At 49.4% G+C, this 21977-nt stretch overlaps 1 protein-coding gene across 1 annotated transcript in view; it reads left to right on the forward strand.

Moving 5' to 3' along the window:
- Positions 1-14142, forward strand: part of SLC6A11 (solute carrier family 6 member 11) — a 187180-nt gene extending 173038 nt beyond the window's left edge. The window contains exons 10-14 of the mRNA XM_004368330.1: positions 5775-5912; positions 9919-10021; positions 10768-10868; positions 11753-11923; positions 13932-14142. Coding sequence (XP_004368387.1) covers positions 5775-5912; positions 9919-10021; positions 10768-10868; positions 11753-11923; positions 13932-14084 — 666 coding nt within the window. The 3' untranslated portion in view covers positions 14085-14142. The remainder of the gene's footprint in view (positions 1-5774; positions 5913-9918; positions 10022-10767; positions 10869-11752; positions 11924-13931) is intronic.
- Positions 14143-21977: the final 7835 nt, after the last annotated feature.

A 21977-nucleotide genomic window follows, 5' to 3' on the forward strand; every position in this document is an offset into this window, starting at 1 on the left:
TAATACAAGACAGAAACTCAGACATTATTGTCTAGACCAGAGGCAAACTCTCAGAACAAAACGAGACAGAAAACCACATAAACTCACCATCTGTGAGGCCAGCTCAAAGACCAGGCTTATACAATACCACATAACATATGAACAACCCAGTTTCTTAAAATGTGTACCACAATTCTTTGGTAAGATCGACCCAATTCAATAGAAAAACAAGTTCTAGATAAAACTTATTAACTTGCAAGAGCCTCAGATGGGGACTCTTAGACCCTCTGACAAACCTGACCACCAAACAAAAGTTTCTGAAAGAGGAAAGAAAAGACAACACAAATGGGAGCTCATTTTCCCAAAGAGAAGGCGGAAAAAAAAAACAAACAAAAAAAACAGCAGATGGGATCTCATTTTCCCAAAGTGATCACTGAAATTCCAAATTACTTTTAGTATATTCAGCTTACAGTATTTTAAAATATGAACTCCAAACCAGCATCCCAGTAAGGGGAGGGGGGCGAGTTCCAGGATCGTTTATCAAAGATGTTAAGCTCTGAGGTTGAAGTGTTTGATTTCGTTCTTTTTGAACTTAATTCATTCTGATGGCTAGAGACCTAGTCTCTTATTTTAGACCTTAAGTATACTAGTTCTGCCAACTTGAAAGTACTTTAAAGCAGCTACTATTTTTTTTCTCTTGCTGTCTTTTAAAAGACTTGATATACTAATTAAAATAGGTAGAAAATTTGTTCTTGATTAGCAACCCCCATAATTTTAGAAGTTTTATTACTCTGGGGTAGAGGCTTTTGTAAACATGTGGGGTTTATCACTGAGAGGGTGACACCAAGGTCAATTAAAAATTTGCAGGATTCTCATTAATTTGGATAACAATTTCTTCTTGTGAATTTAAAACCACCATTGGAAAAGCCTCTATTTGTTCCTCAGAACTTCCTCATTTGGCCTTAGTGGAAGGACTGTTAAAGGATGAGGTGCCCATTTTATTTTTATTTTTTTAAATTTTATGCAATCCTTCTTAAAGTGTCCACGTTTTTTGCAATAGAAACAAACTTCAGTTTGTTTAAGTTTAGTCCCTGTATAAGCTCTAAATTTATTGTGGTTAAGAGGTTGCAACTGTTGTAATTGAAAAGCCATTAATTTATCTTATGAAGCCATCAATTAGTTTTGTTTGGCTTGCTTTCCTAGTTCCAAATTCTGGTTCAATTTGTAGGTCAGGTTGGTAATTTCAGTGATAAATGCTGTTTCCCAGTCTAATCAGTGGCATTTGACTAGGGCAGAGACTTCTAGATGAAAGCCATTCATAAACATTTCAGGAAGCAATAAACCAAAATGTTCTGAGAAAGTTTTTGCTAGTCTATCCCGGTAATTAAAAATGCTTTCATCTTTTTCTTGCTTACAATTTTGAACTTTATCCCAATCACTCATTCAAGGGAAGGCTTTAGAAACAGCCTTAATAAGATTGTTATACATTGTTCTAGCTTGGATTAGGAGTTGGGTGGCAGAAGCAGTTGGTGTTATGGTTATAGACCGTTGAGTATGGTCCCAGCCAGCTTTTTCTGTCCACAAATAGGCCCCTTCAGGTCCTGGTAGCATAGTTGTATTAATTGGAACAAATCAGATAGCCCTGGCTGACAAGTGGCTGTTAAAATCTTAAATTCTTCAGTAAATTTGTAGGGGTCTTCATGTGGACTGGGAAAACTATTTAAGATTGCACAAAGTTCAGCTTTGGACCAAGGGGTAAAGGTAATTTTAAAAGGCATTTCAGCAGGAGTGTAAGAAGGTAAGGGTGGATAAAGGGGAGTAAGTATAGGAGAAGCAGAAGAGGTAGAGGGATCAGAAAAAGGGTCAGAGACAGTAGCGGAAGAAATGGCCAAAAAAGTTGTAGAGTTCTGACATTGCAATTTCTTAATTTGTTTGGACTGGTTAGAAACAGTGTCTTGTAAGTGTGCAAATTTACTGTCCTGATGCCATTTAGAGGCTTTCAAATACCAATTAAAATAGACTTACCACTATGGCTGTTTTACTCGGAAGCTTTTAGAGTCCAATTTGCTTCACAGAAAAGTTAATTTACTGAGGTCAAATGAGCCCCACAATGGCCATTGATCCTCTAAATTTCCCTTAGTAAGCGTATTCCAACAATCAACCTACAAAACTGTACTGGGACCTTTGATGTGGCATTCCCCCTCTTACTAAGTAATCTGTACATGCAAACAGTCTGAACAAGCAATAATAGCCTAATGTGTCATGGAAAAATAGAGTTGGGACTGTTTTCAAACCCAGGTTCGAATAACGTTCTGCCACAGCATTCTACTACTAGATGGCAGTCTCGAAGAACTCATCAAACTGTTCAGATAGCAAACAGAAAGTAAGAGTAAGAATGGGGAGCTTAACAATAAATCTTGAAGAGCAGCCTTCGCAATTAGTGGAGGCTTGATTTGCAGCTTACCTGAAGCAGCTCCCAAGAATTTGTGCTGGCGCCGGGCTCCAGGTCCTCAACTTCTTGGAATTCGCTGAAGATAAGATGCCTTCAAATCCTGCCAACTACGCCAAGAAATGTGCTAGAGTAAATCTCTCAGACTTTGTTAAAGTAAAACAGAGACTTATTGAAAGCATAAGGAACATTCGAATGGGGAGATGTTAGCTCACATAAAGTGAGAACCAGCAAATCCAGGGGGCGGCTACTTCACAGGGATAGTTATAGTGAACAATCAGGAACCTCCCAGCAAGATTCTGATTGGTTGACCCTCCCTGGGCTTGCCCAGACTTGCCTACACATAGCCACATTCTGGTAAAGATAGTTTTCTTGGACTCTCCTTGGGCTTGCCTGGACTTATCTAAGCATAGCCTGGACTTCTTTAAGCATAGCCACATTGTTCAGTGAACTGTTGAAAATACTACAAAGGTTATAATTTTAAAGCAGAAGCAGGAGCGCAAAGCAAAATGGAGTTGGGTCTAATCCTAGACCAGCGACCCTAGATATGCCAGGCACCTCTGTTCTGTAGCTCTCAAGTGTGTGCTTGTAGTGCGTGCAGACAAGACTGCGTGATCTGAAGCATGGTTGTAATTGGGTAATAATGACAGCTCTGACCAGAGCACATTAGAAGGCTCAAAAAGTAAATTAACATAGAGTTTTAGCCCTGTAGGTATATTGATACATGTAAGCTGGGCTTACAAAAAAAATTTTTTGTTGTTATAACTAACTATAGGGATATTTTTATAAATATTAAATTTCTGCTGAAACACTGCACAAAAATTTTATAGACAGTCATTTTTGTGTCACCCTCCTTTGATAGTGTCACCCAGTGAGGTCTGCACCCCCACACCCCCCTTGTGACACCACTGCCTCCCTACCTCTCTCCCTCTCTCCCTTCCTTCTTTTCTTCCTCCCTTCCTTCTTCAAGGCAGTGAAGCAGAGTGGTTAAGACCAGATTCTGGAACAAGATTTCCTGTTTCAAATCCTGCCTCTGCCACATAATACCTGTGTGACCTCAAGCAAGTTACTTATCTCCCTACGCTTCAGTGTCCTCGTTTATAAAATGGTGAGAATAATAATACCCACCCCATAGAGATTAAATAAACTAATGTATGTGAACCACTTAGAACAAAGCCCAGCACCCGGCAAATGTGTATTTGATGCTATTATCATTCATCAAACATTTTATGAGCATCTCTTCTGTGCCAGGGCAAAGATGCCATCGAGTTGACTCTGACTCGTGGTGACTCCATGTGCATTAGAATAGAACTGTGCTCCATAGGGCTTTCAGTGGCTGATTTTTCAGAAGTAGATTGCCAGGCCTTTCTTCCAAGGCACCTCTGTATGGACTTGAACCTCCATCCTTTCAGCTAGCAGTCGACATTTAACTGTTTGCACCACACAGGGACTTTGGCACTAGAAATAGATGAAAATGACAGGGTCCCTGCCCTCAGGGTCTCCCCTTCTTAGAAGGAGGACAGCTATAAACCAGCAAGGGTGCCACAGTGAGGGGTTGCCTGGGGCATTGAGGAGGGGGATGTTCAGCCTGAATGAAGGGCAAGGAAAAGCCATCAGGGAAAGTGTCATGAAGGAGATCTCCCCTATGTGCTGTGTGGATCCAGAGGATGGTCCAGTGTACAGGAACTGTGGGGTGTTGGGGATGTTGATAGGTAAGTAGGAATTGAACTGATACGTGTGCCCAGCCCTGTGCTAGCCCAGAGGGATACAGATGTTTTGTGGCTCAGGCTCTGCCATCTAGGCCTGCACAGTTTGGCCGGGGCCCAAAGACTCACACAGTGGAAACACAAGGGCTGGGTGTTGGCCTCCCCTCAATCCTGCTGGTCAAGGGGTGCTTTCCTACCAGAAGGAAAGGACAGGGAACCATCACAGTCCTGAAGAACAAGCAAATCAAAATCCTGTCCTGAGGCTGACCAGAGCCTGCCACCTCCAGCAGAGAACTTAGCTGTTGGGTAGTTCCAAGACCCTTGTCTTGCCTCAACAGCAGGGCCTGGGTCTCGTCTAAACCATGGACCCCAGTACAGGGCCCAGCACATAGGCAATGAGAGGCAGTGTGGAGGAGAAGAGAAATACACCCACTCCTCACTTATCGACATGGTTATGTTCCAAAGACCAGGTCATCATGGGAAAATCGGTGTTATGCAAAAATGGATGGTTTTTTTCCTGTTTTCAGACCATCCATTTGTCTGATTTTTTTTTTTTTATTTAGAAAATATGATCATAGAATAATAACAGCCAAGATTTGCTTATGTGTTCATCACTGACAAGTCCAGTTATGGATTATTCTTCTGCAGAGAAGGAGGCTTGGAGGAGACAAAGCCGGATAAAGCTGGGCTGTGTGATTGGAGGGCCCATGGCTTAACCACTTCAACTTCCTCCTGTAATGGATCTTTCCTTGTGGAGCCGCCTCCAGGGCTTCACTCCCACCCCTGCAAGACTTGCATTCAGAGCAGGCTCCAGACCTGGCGAGTCACGCAGCCTCAGGGCTTCCTGTGAGGGTGCTGGGAGCCTGGCCATGTACCCAACCCCACTGAAGCAGAGGCTTCGGGCCCAGTTCAGCTCACTTTGGGATGTCATTAAACTCACACGCATTTCTTCCAAACAACCTCTCCAATGCCTCTTTCTTTCCTCGCTTCTCACCCCATGGCAGATTTGCACTGCAGGGCCTTGGGCTGCACTGGAGCTGGGAACCCAGAACAGGCACCCACTGGCTCAGTGCTGCCCGTGTGTCCACCTGGAGGCTGTGGGCTGGATCCGATGCCCCTGCCGGCAGGAGGGAGTGGAGGGCACAAGGCAGCATGGCCCAGCTTCCTAGAGGTCGCCTAGAGACCCTCTTTGAGGGAGGCGAATCTCCGCGGCTATTCCCACCACGCCTGCCACCTCATTAATGCACAAAATAGATGGATAGTAGATTTTTTTACTATTGTTGTAAATGCGAGTTGTCATATAATGATATAGTTGATAAGTGAGGAGTAGGTGTACTAGATTTGGAGTCAGGAGACCCCAGTTCAAGTCCTGACTGCCATTTCCTTGCTGAGTGCCTTGGACAGGTGACTTCCCCTCTCTGAGCCTCAGCATCTTCATCTATTAAGTGGGCATACTGGAGCTGGTATGTACCGGGAGTGTTATGATTCTTGGGCCATCAGTCAGTGTGAATGAGTATGAGGATGAGGGTAAGGCCCCTGGGAAGGATCAAGGGTGTAGGCCTGCTATACATGCCCAGAGCCAGGGCCACTAGGAACAGCCTTTTTCCTGGGTTTCACACCATGCTCTGTACCCTATCCAGTTTGTGTGCGTGGAAAGCCTGGTGACTGCCGTGGTGGACATGAACCCCAAGGTCTTCCGGAGGGGCTACCGGCGGGAGCTGCTCATCCTGGCCCTGTCGATCATCTCTTATTTTCTGGGCCTCATAATGTTAACAGAGGTGAGTGATATGGACAGTGTGGCTTTCAGTTAGGATTTGACGTCAAAGCCCAGCTCTGCAATTGGCTAGCTGTGTGACCCTGCACAGGTCTAGTACCTTCTCTATGGCTCAGTTTTCTCATCTTCCTAATGGCTGCTGTCAGAATCAAATAAAAGTTCTCATTAAGCGCTTAGCTCTTACATGTGTAAATGCTCTGCTAAAGGTTGCTGCTTTGTTAGCAGAGGGGACAAAATCTCACAGGGGGAGATACTGGGTTTATCTGGCAATTGTGAGCACCAGGAACTTTTGGATGAAGAGGATAGTGTCAGCTCCCAACCCCTAAACTAACAAGTTGCTGCCAAATTGATTCTGACTCATGGTGACCCCATGTGTGTTAGAGTAAAGTTATGCTCCATAGGATTTTCAATGGCTGATTTTTCAGAAGTAGATCACTTAGGCTTTCTTCCAAGGCAACTCTGGGTGGACTCGAATCTCCAGCCTTTTGGTTAGCAGCCAAGCGTGTAACTGTTTACACTGCCCAGGAACTCCAACCCCTAAGCTAGTTCCCTATTATTGGCCTGAAGTTCAGAGCAGCTCTTCTGGGACATGCCTGAGAATAGACATGCATGATGGTATTTGGTGCCTTCAGGCACTGTGTGCTCTATCCTCACCCCCTGTGAATGTCCCTGCTGCATCTGCAGGCATGTGGGGGTTGACCATGATGCCTAAATTAAGACTGTCATATGAAACCATGCTTTTCTACCTTCCTGGAGGACATCCTATCTAATAAATGCTTTCTCAAGTATCTTGGGAAGGTGAAATGAGGCGTTTTCCTCTCCATACTCAACAAAAAAAAAGGGGGGGGGTGCAAAACACTGTTGCCTAGAGACAAGAAGAGGTTTTATAGGAAATGAGGGAACTCGGGATTGATAAAAATAACTGCTGGTCCCTAGAGTGCCCTAGAAAACATTTGGGTGGATGCCACCTTTTTGAACCTACTCGTCCTCCACTTCTCAGCTCAGATGCCACTCATCCTGGAAGCCTCCCCTGCCCTCCTCCCCCAGTTCAGCACTTCCTCCCTCTTGCGTTACCCCCACCCCAAGCATATTGTTCAAAGCTCAGTGGAGCATCTCCCCGAACATTATAACAATCCTTCTGCCCACCTGCCTGCCCCACCTGACTGTGAGTCCCATGAGAACAGGCTGGGCCTTGTCTGGCTCTGTGCCCTCAGTGTCTGCTCAGAACCTGCCCACAGGATGGGCACTCAGTGCACAGTGGTTGATGTTACCACTGCTCCCGGTCATAGTCACATTAATGAGGGTGATAATCAGCCTGTGAGCAAATGAATGGTACGGCAACTCCCGTTTCCACCTCATCTCTCCCCATGCATGGAAACCAGCACTGCAGTGAGCAGGGCCTCATTAAGCGCTGATTAATTACGCAAAGTAGAGTCTTCTGTCACGTACAAATTGAGGGGTTAACCTGATGTATTAGGCTCGCAGGGACAGGTTACAAGAGGGGCCGGCATCGGATGGATACCACCAGCTAGGAGCAGGCAGATGGGTAGAGGGCCCCCCCCGGCCCCCCTTCCCCAGGCACCCTGGCCCTCAGAGCCCAGATGCCCACCCTTCACCCAAGGCCTGGGTTCTGCACATTAATTAGTAGACATTTGGGCTTCACATGCCAACCTTCCGCCTCCACCAGGAATATCTGCGCGATTACACCAGGGAAGTGAAGTTGCCAAATGGGCCCTGTCAGCCATGGCCTTCAGAGTAATTGCTGGCAGGATCTTCTACCTCATTTATGCACATTTACAGCTCAGCTCTGGGGGAGAATAGGCCACAGATTTCTTATTTTCCAGGCATGGGGTGGGGCAGTTAGAGTAGGGGCTGCCTGGACTCAATCCTCAGCCCCTTGACTTAGTAGCTGGATGACCTCAACAAGTGTTCTCTCCACTGTGCACCTCAGTTTCCTTATATGAACATTGCGGGTAACAATAGTGCCCCACAATTGTAATCCTATTGGAAAGGACCAACTGGCTCAAGACATGGAAATCAGTTAGAGCCTGGTGCCTGGTGAGCACTGTGTAAGCATCTCATCTTCTTTTCTGTTTTAATGTGTGTTGTTCATAGAAGGAGACACTCAGGAGAGCAATTGGGAGGGTGGTCGTGGGACTTAGCTCAGTGGCCTAACCAACGAGCAGAAAGCCAAGCCCTAAGCTAGTCTCAGACATGCCTCAGACCTGCTCCTTGCCCCCACAGACCTTGATATCCACAGTAGCCATCACTGATGCGAGACCCCAAACCAGCTGTGGCTCGGAGATCTGTTTTGCTTGGCCCTCACAGTATTCAGTAAAATCATGAAGATGTTGCTAACAATTAAAGGTAGAAAGATTTCCCAAGAAAACCTGGATTTCTGGTGTCTCCCAGAAAATCTGTAGATCCAGCCATATCCAGGCCTGCATCGCCCAATAACAATTCACCAGAGTTGTGTGGCCAGGTGGGGCCTGTGCTGTCCGTTAGCCACAGTCGCCACCACTCCCTGGTATCACACACCCGGCCCACTTTTCTCATTTATATTACCTGCCTGCCCCTGCAGGCAGCTGCGATGTTACCCGTGAGCTAGTTGAAAAGATGACTGATTTGACTGATCAAGTCCCAGGAGGGGTGTCTGTGTACATAGGAGGAAGCCTCAGAGGCTGTAGGAGAAGGGGGAGCAGAGCCCAACTGCACATGGGTCCCTGTGGCAGCTGTGCATCGACCTGGCCTCTTAACCCCTGTTCTGGCATTTGGATCCCCCCAACCTGATCCTTCTTCCCTTTTTCATTTTTATTTCCCCCGTTCTTTAATGTGCCCCTTAAGCTCCCTCATTGTGTTATGTAGATTTTCTTGGTAGATACCAACTCTTCCCTGCTCTGTAGCCAGGCTCCTCTCCTCAGCGCCTCCAGACACCACCACCCCCCAGAAGCCTTCCCCCATCACCTGGCCAGCTGAGCTTCCGCCTCCCAGAGCTCCCACTGAACTTAAACATCACAGATCTGTGCATTACGGAGCTGGCCCCCAGTCACTCCTTCATCCCACAAAGATTGACTGCATACCTACTGTGGACCAGACACTGGGACACAGCTGGGGACAGTCAGAGTCCCTCCTTTGTGGAGCTCACACTACACAAAACTTAGGTTTGCTATGCACCTTCTGTGGGCCAGGCCCTATGCTAAGGGCTGGAGAAGCAAAGGGGATTGCTGTGGAGGCTTCCCCTGCAGGAGCTCAGAACTCACAGAGAAGCTGATGAGAGAATGCTTTTTTTTTTTTTTAACTGAGTCCATAAAATGTGCTAGGGTAGCCCGAGGAAAGATTGAGACTAAGATGTCAGAGAGGGCTTCTCAGGGGAGGTGGCATCTGACCTGCCCTTTGAAGGGACTTAACAAGTGAAAGGGAACAGTGTGTGCAAAGGCACAGAAGTGTGACTGTCCAGTGGGCTCCAGGAGGGAGCATGTTGAGTGTGGCCAGTGGGGATATGAGGCCGATGAGGGGGGAGCAGGGGTGACAACCCTGGCTAGCATGCTGGAGGGAGTCTAAGAATAAGTGTAGGCTGGGGAGTGGCATGGTTGGCTTTACATGTTCAGAGCTCGTGTGTGGGAGGCATTGGAGAAGGCGAGGCCAGAGGCAGTCAAGAGGCTATTAGGCCGTCTGGAGGCGCGCTGATGCTGCCCAACCTGGAGCCTGGTTTTCTGTGCAGCGTCAGTCCCGGCTCTCTGGCCCTTGGGGAGCTGGGGAGTGAGAGGCTGAGACAAGAGGAAACATCTGCACCCAGAGGACGGTGCATTAGGGGATGTGGGGACACCCAGGTGTGAGGGAACAAGATCCTGTCAGATGAGGGAGAAGCAGTCTGCCCAGTGGAAGTGGCCCCCTAAGAGCCTGGCCAATGGTAGCCCACAGGGCTGAGCTGAGGGGCCCTTCCAGAGGACTACTGGACTGACCCTGCTCTCCCATGTGTCCGTCTGTTGTTCTGTCTGCCCGCCCCATAGGGCGGCATGTATATTTTTCAGCTGTTCGACTCTTACGCTGCCAGTGGCATGTGCCTTCTCTTTGTGGCCATCTTCGAGTGTGTCTGTATCGGCTGGGTGTATGGTGAGTACAGCAAGGCCTCCCACACCCTGCTACAGGCCAGAGCCCAGGGTGCTGCTGCCCAGGGCTGAGGTAGGTTCTCAGGGCTGGTCTTTGTCCACGTCTGCCTGCTCCTGTTCTCCTCAAGGACTCCTTGGCCCCTTCCCACTTGTCAGGGGATGCTCCTGCTTTTACATTCCCCAGCCAGTGGAGGGAATCAGAGCAAGTCCTGCTGCCCTGAGGCTCAGTTTCCCCATCTGTAAAATGGGATAATCATCATTATATCTCCAAGTAGGCAGAGCCAATGTAGGCAAAGTAGTCCACACTGCACCTGGTTCTCAGTCAACACCTGCCTTCTCCTCCTCCTGGTCCCCAAGCCAAACCAGCAAGGCAGGGTTACTTGGTGATGGTGTCCCTTGGGAACAGATTCTCCTGCAGACCACACTTCCCATGCAAGTCAGCAAGCCCTTTGCCCTGCTTCTTCAAAGGGAGCATCCGTTGGCTTTCCCCAGAAACTCCTCCCCTTTCCTATACTTAACCACCCATTGGTCAGGAGAGTTCTTCCCATTATCAGACCAGAATCTCTCCTACTGCAGTTTATTCTAAAACCTTACATACCTCACACACGTGAAGTTGGGGAGTTTTTAAGCTGCAGATGAGGTCCCCACTGCAATTTCTTGGGCTCAGGCTGGGGAAAGCAAATTCTCCTAGCTTGTCCTCTAAGCTTTGTACAAAAATTCTCTGGGGTGTGTGTGTCTTGTTTTGGACAGGAAGCAACAGGTTCTATGAGAACATTGAAGACATGATTGGCTATCGGCCGTTGTCCCTCATTAAATGGTGCTGGAAGGTTGTGACACCTGGAATCTGTGCGGTAAGGGCCCCCACCCAGGAGCCCCCTCCAGCCCACCCACCGGCCACCCACTCTCCACTCCAGAGCCCTGGGAAGAGCTGTGAGAGCCCCCCGCCCGCCCAGGCTGGAATGACGGAACCCAGTGTCCCAGCGGTGGCCTCTCTCTGTGTACGAGACCCCTGGCACTGTGAAATGGGAGTCATGGGACAGTCTGGGCTTGGTGAGGGAGGGGCCTCATTTGGATCCCACTTCAGCCACTACTTTGCTGTGTGACCGTGAGCAAGCCCCTTCCCTACTCAGGGTCTTGGTTTCTGGACAGGTGAACTGGGCGGCCGAGATCCACCCCAGCGGGGTCTGTGAGAGGATGTGAGAATGTTGTGCTTTGTTGTTAATTGTGAAGGCAAGCTCAAAGCTTGTGCTCTGGCCCTCAGACCTGACCACAGAGGGGCCTTTGTGAGCTAGTGCTTAATAAAATGAAACAACCCATCTCTCTTCACCCACTTCTTGGCACTGGTAGGATCTCAAAACATCTTCACACACCATTGTAGCTCTGAAAAGCAGCTTTGAAACCAGCCCCCAGAAACAGCTAGGAGAAAAGAAAGATTCCTGGCTGGGCAGAGGCTGGGGAGGAGGCAGCTCCTAGGGGTAAGCGGGGAGGGTCTCACAGCCCAGAGAGGTCTGCAGGCCCCGGGCGTTTGTCCCGGGATCTGTGGGGGTCTGGGAGCTACAGTTGTATTTGCTGCACATCTGACACTGGTGGGACAGGGCTGCCAGGTGATTCTTCCTCAAACTCATTGTGAGACCCGGGCAGGACCTCACCTCTCCAAGTCCCCCACCACCACCCACCTGGCCTGGGTAAGCAGGGTGAAGGCCATTCCCGTGACCTCTCTCCCGCCTGTCCACAGGGCATCTTCATCTTCTTCCTGGTCAAGTACAAGCCGCTCAAGTACAACAACATCTACACCTACCCAGCCTGGGGCTATGGCATCGGCTGGCTCATGGCCCTGTCCTCCATGCTCTGCATCCCGCTCTGGATCTTCATCAAGGTGTGGAAGACGGAGGGGACACTGTCCGAGGTGAGACTGCCCTGGTGGGGTGGGTGTTGCGGGGTGGGGGGGCGATGTGGGAGGGCATGGCTCTGCCTCCAGAGGGCTGGTGAGCCAGGGCAAGTCCCAGCACCTCTCTGAGACTCAGCTTCCTCTTCTGGACAATGGGCATGATGGAAACACTCCCCTGGCCTGTTTCTCAGGGAAGTGGTGGCAGGCTCCTCCCTGGCAGGTGGTCATCCTTACAGTGGTGTTGGAGGCAGCTCTTCTTGCTTCTGTCAGGCCTCAGGGTGAGCCAGTTCTGATCAGCACATCCTCAGTTTCCTCATCTGTAAAATGGGAATAACAACAGTACCTAACTTATAAAGGTTGTGGTGAGGATTCATTAAGTTCATACATGAAAAGCACTTGGACCAGGACCTGGAGCCCAGAGAGTGAGTAAGCGTCAGTTCTTACTATTCTGTCAATTAAAGGCCCCATTCCCAGGGCAAAGGGTAAGGGTCAGGCATTTGAAGAACACCTACCCTGGGCCCGCCTCCATGCCAGGCCCTCTGCAAGTTCTATCTCATTAGTCTTCAGAACAACCCAGAGTGACAGGCACTATTTTCTGCATTTAACAGATGGGGGAAACTGAGACTCAGAGAAATTCAGTTATTCACCTAAGATCATACAGCCAAAAACTAGCAGGCCAAATTTTTTGAAACACATTTATTGAGGTATGTTTTGCATATCATAAAATTCGCCCACTTCAGGTGTACAGTTGAATGATTTTTACTTTGCTGGATAGTGCAGCCATGCCCATAATTCCATTTTAGAATATTTTCGCCACTGTGATAAAATCCCTCATGCCCATTTACAATTAATCCCTGTTCCCACCCCAGCAGCCACAAATCTACTTCTAGCTTCTATGGATTTGCCTCTTCTGGACATTGCGTATCCATGGAACCATGTGCTGTGTGGTCCCCTGTTGGCAGACTGCTCTTACCCAGAGCACACGCTTTCCTCCCCTTTCCACCTGTCAGTGAACCAGGTGGCGTCCGTTTCCTCGTTTATTTAGCAAAGGGAGTATTGCTGTGTGCCAGACGTTGTCCCAAGCAGCTTACGAATACTAAGTCATTTAATCCTCATAGCAGCCCTTTGAGGTGGAGACTCTTATCACCCATGTTACTGATGAAGAAACTGAAGCACAGAGAAGTAAAGCAACTTGCCCAAGGGCACACAGCCTCTAAATGGTGGAGGGGCGGGCTCCAGAGTCTGTGCTCTTGTCCCCTGAGCATACATAGGGTGCCCAATGGCTTCCCCTTTGCAGGCCCCATCTCTGCCCCAGCACGACACCCCAGGGGTCTTGGAGTTGACCCTTGTCACCGAGGCCAGGGCCAGAGGGAGACAAGGGTGGAGGTGGGCACAGAGGCCCAGGCAGGAGTGCCAGCGCAGAGTCTGCTTCACCCCACCCGTCTGCCCACTGAGGGGCCTGGACCCGAGAAACAGCTGTGTAATCAGCCAGAAAGAGTGAGTTGAGGGGGATGGTCCCTTTCTCAAGCCTGCTCAAGCCCCTTGATCCCCACCCAAGTGAGTCTTGCTCTGGCTCCTGCAGAGAATGTCAGTCAAGGGCAGTTGGTTAATTCTTCTCATCTGGGACCGAACATGCCCAGAGGGAACCTTGACACCTTGGCCTCTGGAAGCCCCTGGCAGAACTTCCAGGTGGCTTTTTGGTGTTCATCGTCTCCTGGCAAAACGTCCAGAGTTTATCTCAGATGTATAGGAGGGAGGAAGGAAGGAGAGGCTGATTCCCATGGCCACCTCCATTTCCTCATCACACACCAGCGGGTGCTTCCGCATCCCATTGCTTCACTCCCTTCTCACCTAACGCTATGAGTAGGTACCACCATTGTGCCCATTTTCCAGGTGAAGAAACTGAGACCCAGGGAAGTCAATTCATTGTCAAAGAAAGAGCTATAAGTGGCAGAGCTGGGGTCCAGACCCTAGGACCCTGGCAGCCCATCTCATTCAGCTCTTCCCCTCCTCTCCAACCATCCAGAAACTCAGGAAGTTGACAATCCCCAGCGCCGATCTGAAAATGCAGGGCAAGCTTGGGGCAGGCCCACGGACGGTGACGGTTAATGACTGTGATGCCAAACTCATGGGCGACGGGGCCATTGCAGCCATCACTGAGAATGAGACGCACTTCTGAGCGCCACAGTCACCTCGGAGTCTCCTCCTTCATTCCTTTCCCCGTGTGTATAAATGAACCCCCGAAACATGTACTTCACCTAATGATAGGGGCTTGCTCGTTTTGCACAAGATTTATTAACAAGTTAGTTTTAAGACGGCCACTGTACACTTTGTTTTAAAGTCATATCCCCCCTTGCCCCGATTATCATGTAAGTAACCGTTACAGTGAGATAATATTGTACAGTGACTAGCAAGATATTCTTGTCTTAGGGTGGTTTTAATCACTGTTTTCTAGGGGTTAGAAAGAAGTGTATAATATTGTAAAACTTTTATACTTGGGGCCGTGGGGAAGGTGGGGTGGGACTGGTGCCTGTTCTCCTTTGTAAACCTTGAACCAACCATCCCATGTCTGAGGTTTGTCCTCGATTTTCTGCGGTCGCTCCTCCTTCGTGCCCCCTTTTCCAGCTCCAGTCTCTTGGCAGGGCGGTGTGGCAGAGAAGAAAAAAAATCCCTCCAGCCTCAGGATTCTTGGGTTGCAGTCCCCCCACCCCCACCTCCATCTCACTAAGTGACCTTGGGTACTCCTTTCCCCACCCTGGGCCTCAGTTTCCCCATCTGCCCAATGGGGAGGGCTGGATCAGGCCTCTTCAGGGTCCTCCCTGGTCGCCTGTCCTCAGGATTTTCTTGGCTCACCTTGCTGGCTTGCACAACTGCCATTGATCTTGGTTTCCTCTAAAAATTTGCCGGGGGTAATCCCTGCCCTCCCCACCAGCCCCCTATTCTCACCTGCTTATGAAAGCCCCCAGGCGTTTAAAACCCTGTTTGATCATGGAAATGATGTGATGATGATTTATGTTTTCCCCACAACTCTGTTTCATCCGAGAGCCGTCCATTGTCTGGAGTCCAAGTGGGTCCGTGGCTCCTTTCTGGCCTTGGTCTGCTCCCACCCTCAGCTGTCTCTCCATCCTGGGTGGGGCTGGCTGGAGTGGGGGGGTTCTGGCTTGTTCCAGGAGCCCCCTACCTCAGGGGCTGGTTTTCTGGGTCAGGAAGCAGCCATCTATTCCCTGGGCAGCTGTGTGTCTCCTGCCACTGACCCCACCGGGACCTATCTCTTAGGACCTCTGCCAGCCTCCAAGGAGAGGGAGTTACAAGGGGGTCTGCCCCCCAAGCCGCCTCTTTTCCCTGGTGCCGTCCCCTGCCTGGCTCCTCCCTCTCCCACACCCCCACTACCTCTCCATTGCCTCCCCATCCCTCCTGTCATCTGGTCCAGGCAGAATCTTCCTAGGGGCTTCCTCCCTCCCCTTTGTTCAGAGCCCTTCCATCTGCCTTCCCACAGCACCCTCTGTGCTTGCCTGGAGCCCCAGAGAGGGCAGTGGTGCCCCCAGCCAACCCTGGCTTCAGATGTCTCCAGATGGTCTCTTCTTCTCTCTTAAGTGGATTTTACATCAAGTTTCTGCCTGGGACTCTGAGTTACTTGGGGATGGGAAGGAGTAGTCTTCCTTCTTTATGCTCCCAGTTTTATTTGGCGGAAACTTAAGCTTTCTCCAAGCTAAGACTTTAGTTTCCTGTAGCAAAGAAAAGAGAATGCATTCATACCTTAGTTTAAAGAGGACCCATCCATTGGTTCACCCTGAACTCTAAACTCCCAGCTTTTCTGCTCTGGCCAGCCCCATCTGAAGCCTGGGTTTGCTCAGAGGGATGTCCAGTGCTCCCTGGAGCAGATCAGGACACCAGGGGTCTGGGTCTGGGGGCCCTGTTGTACTCACAGCCCAGACCCCCCCTAGCTTCTTGGAGACAGGCGCCGCCGCCTTCCCCTCGGAGTCCAACCTCTCCACTGAGTACTCTTGTCCTGTGTACTCGGGAGGGCAGGCCCAGGCTGCGACCCATGGGTGGGTTCATCCTTGTCTGCTCTCTTTCCAACAGGTCCTGGGGAGGGAGGCTTCCCATTGCTGCTGCTACGGGGTTTCCACCACCTACCCCTCACCGACGTTCAGACCCCATGGTCTGTCGTCACGGACACACTGATGTCATACACATGGCACTTAACACTTGACACACTTAACACTACTCATCGGGCAGGGCGGAGGGAGGAGTTTGGTTTTATGGGGTTTTTTTGTAATTTCCTACTAGTATTTGGGTAACTTTGGGGGTGGGAAGGGGAATGTGGGGGCAGGGGAAACACGTCATTATAATGACTTTTTTGATATTCATTAGAAACAATACATCCTTTGAGATATTTACAGTATTATTAAAAGACAAAAAAGGCTGTACTGTTTTTCATAATGAACGTTCTTATTTGACATTCAAAGGGCACAAGATTGTCTGCTTACTCATTTTTAAAAATTAAAGAAATGAACAAACTACCACGTGGTTGTTCCCAGCAGGGAGAGATTGTTTTATTCTTTGTTTTGTTTTGTTTTTAATCACCTCTGTGATACATTCTTGCAAAACTATCTGGGTTCTCTATTATGGTGGTGCAGCCTCAACCCTGTATTACAGAATAGAAACACCCAGTGGATCAGGAGGGGCCGCTGCCTTTCGTTTATGGATTTGCCATTTATTGAATGTCTACTCTGTGCTAGGAGTTGCTGGGTGGTGCAAACGGTTAAGTGCATGGCTACTAACTGAAAGGTTGGCAGTTGGACCCCAGCCAGAGGCACCTCAGTAGACAGGCCTGGCCATCTGCTTCTGAAAGGTCACAGCCATAAAACCTCATGGAGCACAGTTCTACTCTGCACACGAAGTTGCCCTGAGTCAGAATCAACTGGACAGCAACTGGGTTTTTTTAATTATTATTTACTGTGCACTAGATGTTGTAGCAAAGTTTTTAATTCTCGCAACCCCATAAATTAGGCACTATTACTTTCCCACTTTACAGACAGAGAAAATTGAGGCACAAGCGATCTGCCCACAGGACCAGGACAAGAACTCATTTGTGTCTGACCTCAAACCCAGTCTCTTAATCACTAGGCCTTACTGTTTCTCGTGCAGCAAGGCCTGAAGAAAGCAAGAGCCCCCTCCGAATGGTGGGAGTAGTTGCCACAGAACTCAGGCACCTGTGTGAGTAGGCAGACCCTCATGGCTGTGGCAGGCAAGGAGGAGTGGAAAGAGATGAGAATTTGGAGTATGCAGGCCTGGTTTAGACTCCAAGATCTCCTCTTACCAGCCTCAGTTTTCTCATCTCTGAAATGGGGACAATAGCTCTTGTTTTGCGGGGTGATTGTGAAGATTCCGTGAGTTTGTGAGTGTAAATGGTAGAGCTCTGTATTCACACTGGTTATTGTTATCCTGAATTAATTGCTCCCAGGCACTAAGAGTGTTTACGATATTGTTCAGAATTTTGACAAAATCTCCAAATTCGTGTCTGAGGTCTCCAAATGGCTGTGCCAGCCTACAGTACAGTGCAGACTGTGCAGTATCTGCCCTCCTGTCTGGTCCGCTTGGATATACCAAACCTCAGCTCGGAAGTTCCTCAACTCAGGGTTCACCTGGACCTGTCCTGGCCTCTCATCCTGTCTGAGGGGATAACACCGGCTCACCGGAAAAGCATCCCATAAATTTCCAAAGTTCAGAAAATCTCTGTGTGAGCCACAGAGGGTTCCTGAGTACTTGATAACTTTATAGAGACACGAGATTGGTACAGCAGCCTATGCCCTGCTCTCAGAGCTTCCAGTCAGCCCCACCTCCACGAGGAACTGCAAGGGCAGAATGTGCCAGGGACCAAGCGCTCTGAGACGGCTAAGAGGAGGACTAAGAACTGTTTATGGAGTGAGTGCCCACTGTGTTCCAGGTGCCATGCCTGCATTCCGTCATCAGATCCTTACCATCTAAGAGGTAAGCATGACTAACCCCATTTTGCAGATGAGGAAACTGAAGTTTAGAAAATAATTTTCCCAAAGCCGCCCCAGGATCTCCCCTTACTAGCCTCAGTTTTCTTATCTCTGAAATGGGGATAATAGATACTATTCTCTATCATTAAATACACCTGCAAGTTGCAGAAGCCCTGAGTCAAAGTGGATTAATCAGAAGGAAATATATTTCACAGGCAACAAGAAGTCAGCAGAGGGGGTGGGCTGTCCAGGCCCTTCTGTCTCTTTGCTCTGAGATTATCAAATATGCCTCCTGGTAGACAGAGGCCGTGGGCCTGGATCAAGGTTTGGTTGTTGTTAGGTACCATTGAGTCAGTTCTGACTCATAGTGACCCTGTGTACAACAGAACGAAACACTGCCCGGTCCTGCGCCATCCTCACAGTCGTTGTTATGCCTGAGCCCATTGTTGCACCCACTGTGTCAGTCCATCTCATTGAGGGGCTTCCTCTTTTTCACTGACCCTCTACTTCACCAAGCATGATGTCCTTCTCCAGGGACTGGTCCCTCCTGATAACATGTGCAAAGTACATGAGACAAAGTCTCACCATCCTTGCTTCTGAGAACCAAGGTTTGCCTAGGTCTAAAGAGAGCCCAGACACGAAACCACTTAACCTAGGAAGTGGGACTTGAGCTGCACCTTGACAGATAGGAAGGCTTAGGCTGGCAGGAAAGAGCATTTGAGGCAGGAACAGCATGAGCAAAGGCAGAGGCAGAAACATGTCTTTGGAGGAGCAGGGTGGAAATCCCTGGTCTGCTTTTGTTCTGCCTTATGCAGCTTTATCCACTGTGAGGCTGGGTGGCCCTCCCCAACCTCTCTGATAGAGCAAGGGGTCCAGGTAACACCACGTTGTCAGGTCTGGTACCTGGTGCAGACCTAGCACACAGTAGGTGCTCCATGGGGCAGGGGCATCAGTGAGCAAGTGTCCAGCTTTCCCCAGTGGTGTGGGGAAGGGAATAAATAGATGTTGAAGAACTGCTCCATGCTGGAAACCACACTGGGCCCTTTCAGACGTGTTCCCTTGGCATGGTGTTCATGTTACCAATGAGGAAACGGACTCAGAGAGGTCGAGTTGGCTGCCAAGGTCACGGAGCTGCAAAGTGGCAGGGCTGGTATGAGAGCCCCAGGTGTCTCTTGCTCCAAGGCCTATGCTCTTTCCACAGACCACCTTTGTGAGCTACTGAGTGCTACCACAGCCATGAGCAATGGCAGGATCATTCAGGGCCATGGAGAAGCTGGAAGGTGGTGGCGGAGGCCATTTGGTGAAGGTCTGAGGGTCTTCAGGGGCCTCTAAAAGCCTTTTGGTGACACGGGGACTTTGGAAGCCTCCACTGTTTTCTGGAAATAGTAGGAGGCCATTGGGGTTCAGTGAGATGGACAAGGGGATGTTTGGGGCCAGTGAGAGGTGCTAAGAATGAAAGGGACAAGTGAGGGCCCTGGAGACCTGAGAGAGAAATTGGGGGTGGAGGTCCTAGTTCCTGGGTGGTGCAAGTGGTTAATGCACTCACCTGCTATCCACAAGGCTGAAGGTTCGAGTCCACCTGGAAGCACCTCGGAAGAAAGGTTTGGTGATCTACTTCCCAAAATCAGCCATTGAAAACCCTATGGAGCACAGTTCTGCTCTGACACATATGGGGTCTCCATGAGTCAGAGCCGACTCAATGGCAACTGGTTTAGGGATCCAGTGGAACGATAAGGAGCCATCAGTGAATGGTGGAGCCATTTGGGAGTTGTGGCAGGCATTGAAAGTTACTGGGGGATATGGGAGTTATAGGGGCCTTTGGAAAATGGAGATGATTGGAAGCATGTAAGAGTTAATAAAGGCTGTTAAGAGTTTAAAAAAAAAAGTTGTAAAATATATCAGGGCCACTTGTCGCTACTGGGGGGCCTTGGAGCCATTCGGAGTTCTATGAAATAACTTGCTGATACTTTGTGGACACTGAGCCTCTGATGAGGACCCTGCAGTAGGCAACCTTGAGGGAAGTGAAGGGGGAGGAATGAGCTACGGATTGCTCTTGGAGGAGGGGGCACAGGGAGTGGAGCAGAAGGAAATATGAATGCAGAGAGCCAGCCAGTGCTGCAAACCCAGAGCTAAGGACCCCATGACCTTGACCTCCCTAGGCTGGTGCAGGCCTGGCTCTCCCAGGCTGTCCCCCACCTTAATGTGTCAGACCCAGTTCCAATCAAAACTTGGCTTCTCTTTTCCCAGGCATTCTCCCTGCCTCGGAGTGTCTTCCCAAGGCCAGCCATTCCTGGAGTGAGAAGGCTCTTGTAGCCTGGTCTCAGCAGGAGTCCAGGCATCACCAGAGATGAGGGCTTGGGGGGAGCCCAATGAACCCCTGGTCAGATGACAGGGAAAGAGGGCAGAGAAAACAGCCCAGTCAAGTGAGGGCAATTGTCCTTTATTGAGCACCACCATGCACCTGCAGAGGGTCAGCTGTTGTCCATAAGCCTCAAAACCACCACCGCAACTGCTACCCATCCCCATTTTACAGATGTGGAAACTGGTTCAGAGAGGTGGAGGAACTTGCCCAATGTCACACAGGCTGAGCTGGAATTCAAAGCCAGGTCTGTCTGACCCCAGAGTCCTTGGCTTTTCCTCTATACCAGGCAAATGTGGACTCGGCTTGGGTGCCTAGCAGGGAAGAATGAGCCCTGTGCTCCCTCCCCTCCTCACCACCCTCCCATCCTGGGACTCAAGATAGGCAGGTAGCAGATCTAGGCTCTGGTGGCAGCAAATTAGCCACCAGGTGGCGCTGCTGCTAAACCCAAGCCCCTCCCTGTGGTCCTGGCTCTGGCCAGTGAGATCAGAGCTGGAACTGGGACTGGGATTTGAGACAGGATTTGAGCTGTTCCAGGGGCCTAGAGACCCCACACTGGGTGACCAGATAAGGGGCAAAGAGATCACCTTAGCCAAAGGATACAATTCATCCTTCTCACCCCTTCCCAACCCTACCTCCTGTTTGCAGCATTAACAGCCAGACACATCCAAGTTCAGTTCTCAAGTGCCCCCCTCACTGGCTGTGTGACCTTGGGCAAGTGACTTCACCTCTCTGACTTCCATTTCCTTGTCTGTAAAAAAGGACATAATACACCACTTCTGTCAGGGACAGTGAGAGGATTGAATGAGATGGTGTGTGCCGAGTGTCTGGCACAAAGATGTGGTTCTCCTTGTCATTCTTCTCAGGAAGATGGTCAGGAGACCTAGGTCCTGTTCTGAACTCACCAAGTGCTTTGAACAAAGTCACTTTGCCTCCCCAGGCCTCAGTTTCCTCATCTGTAAAATGGGGCTAATTAGAGGAACCCTCCCTTTTGGTTATTCTGAGGATTAAATGAGATAGTGGCTGTATTACATTTGTCTTATAAAGTTCCCAATAAATAGGAAAGGTGATGATTGAAGATATATTGAAGCTTTCAGAGAAGTGTGGTTAGTTGAATACGTAAATAGGGGTGAGGTGTGAGGAGCCCAGAGTCGCCCCTTGAGGGGCTGACCAGGCACATAGGACAGGCTGTGTGTTTGGCTGACCATGTACCCAGTGATAACGTGGGTCCCCTCAGCCAGGCCCTCCCTTGGTACCTGCCTGGGTTGCCCCTACCCCATTTGGGAACAAAAACACCCAGGTGTCCACATAGAGTCCAGATGGAAAGGCCAAACACTGTAAATGGTGTTGCTGTCAGGGTGATAAGGTTTGGGGTGGTTTTTATTTTCTTTTTTCTGCACAATTTTTTTTTTTTAAACACAGAACATCTATTGCTTTTCTATTACAAAAAATAAATAAAATCAATAAAGTTATTTTTTAAAATCCTCTCCTTGCCACTGAGAGGTTGGTTACAAATGAAGGCACCAAGGGGGAGAGAAAAATGCTTCTCATCTGGTTGGAGGAAATAACGAGTCGGGGAGGGGAGGGGACGGGAGGTGGAGGAAGGAGGCGTTGCCACCTCAGACATTGCTTCAGTCCTGGACGACAGCCTCCCCTGGGGTGAGGGAGAAGCAAATGAAGTAGGAGCCCTCCTCTGGACCACATATTTCTCCACAGCGTTTAT

Source organism: Trichechus manatus, unplaced genomic scaffold (genome assembly GCF_000243295.1).
Source record: "Trichechus manatus latirostris isolate Lorelei unplaced genomic scaffold, TriManLat1.0 scaffold00001, whole genome shotgun sequence".
Classification (NCBI taxonomy): domain Eukaryota; kingdom Metazoa; phylum Chordata; class Mammalia; order Sirenia; family Trichechidae; genus Trichechus; species Trichechus manatus.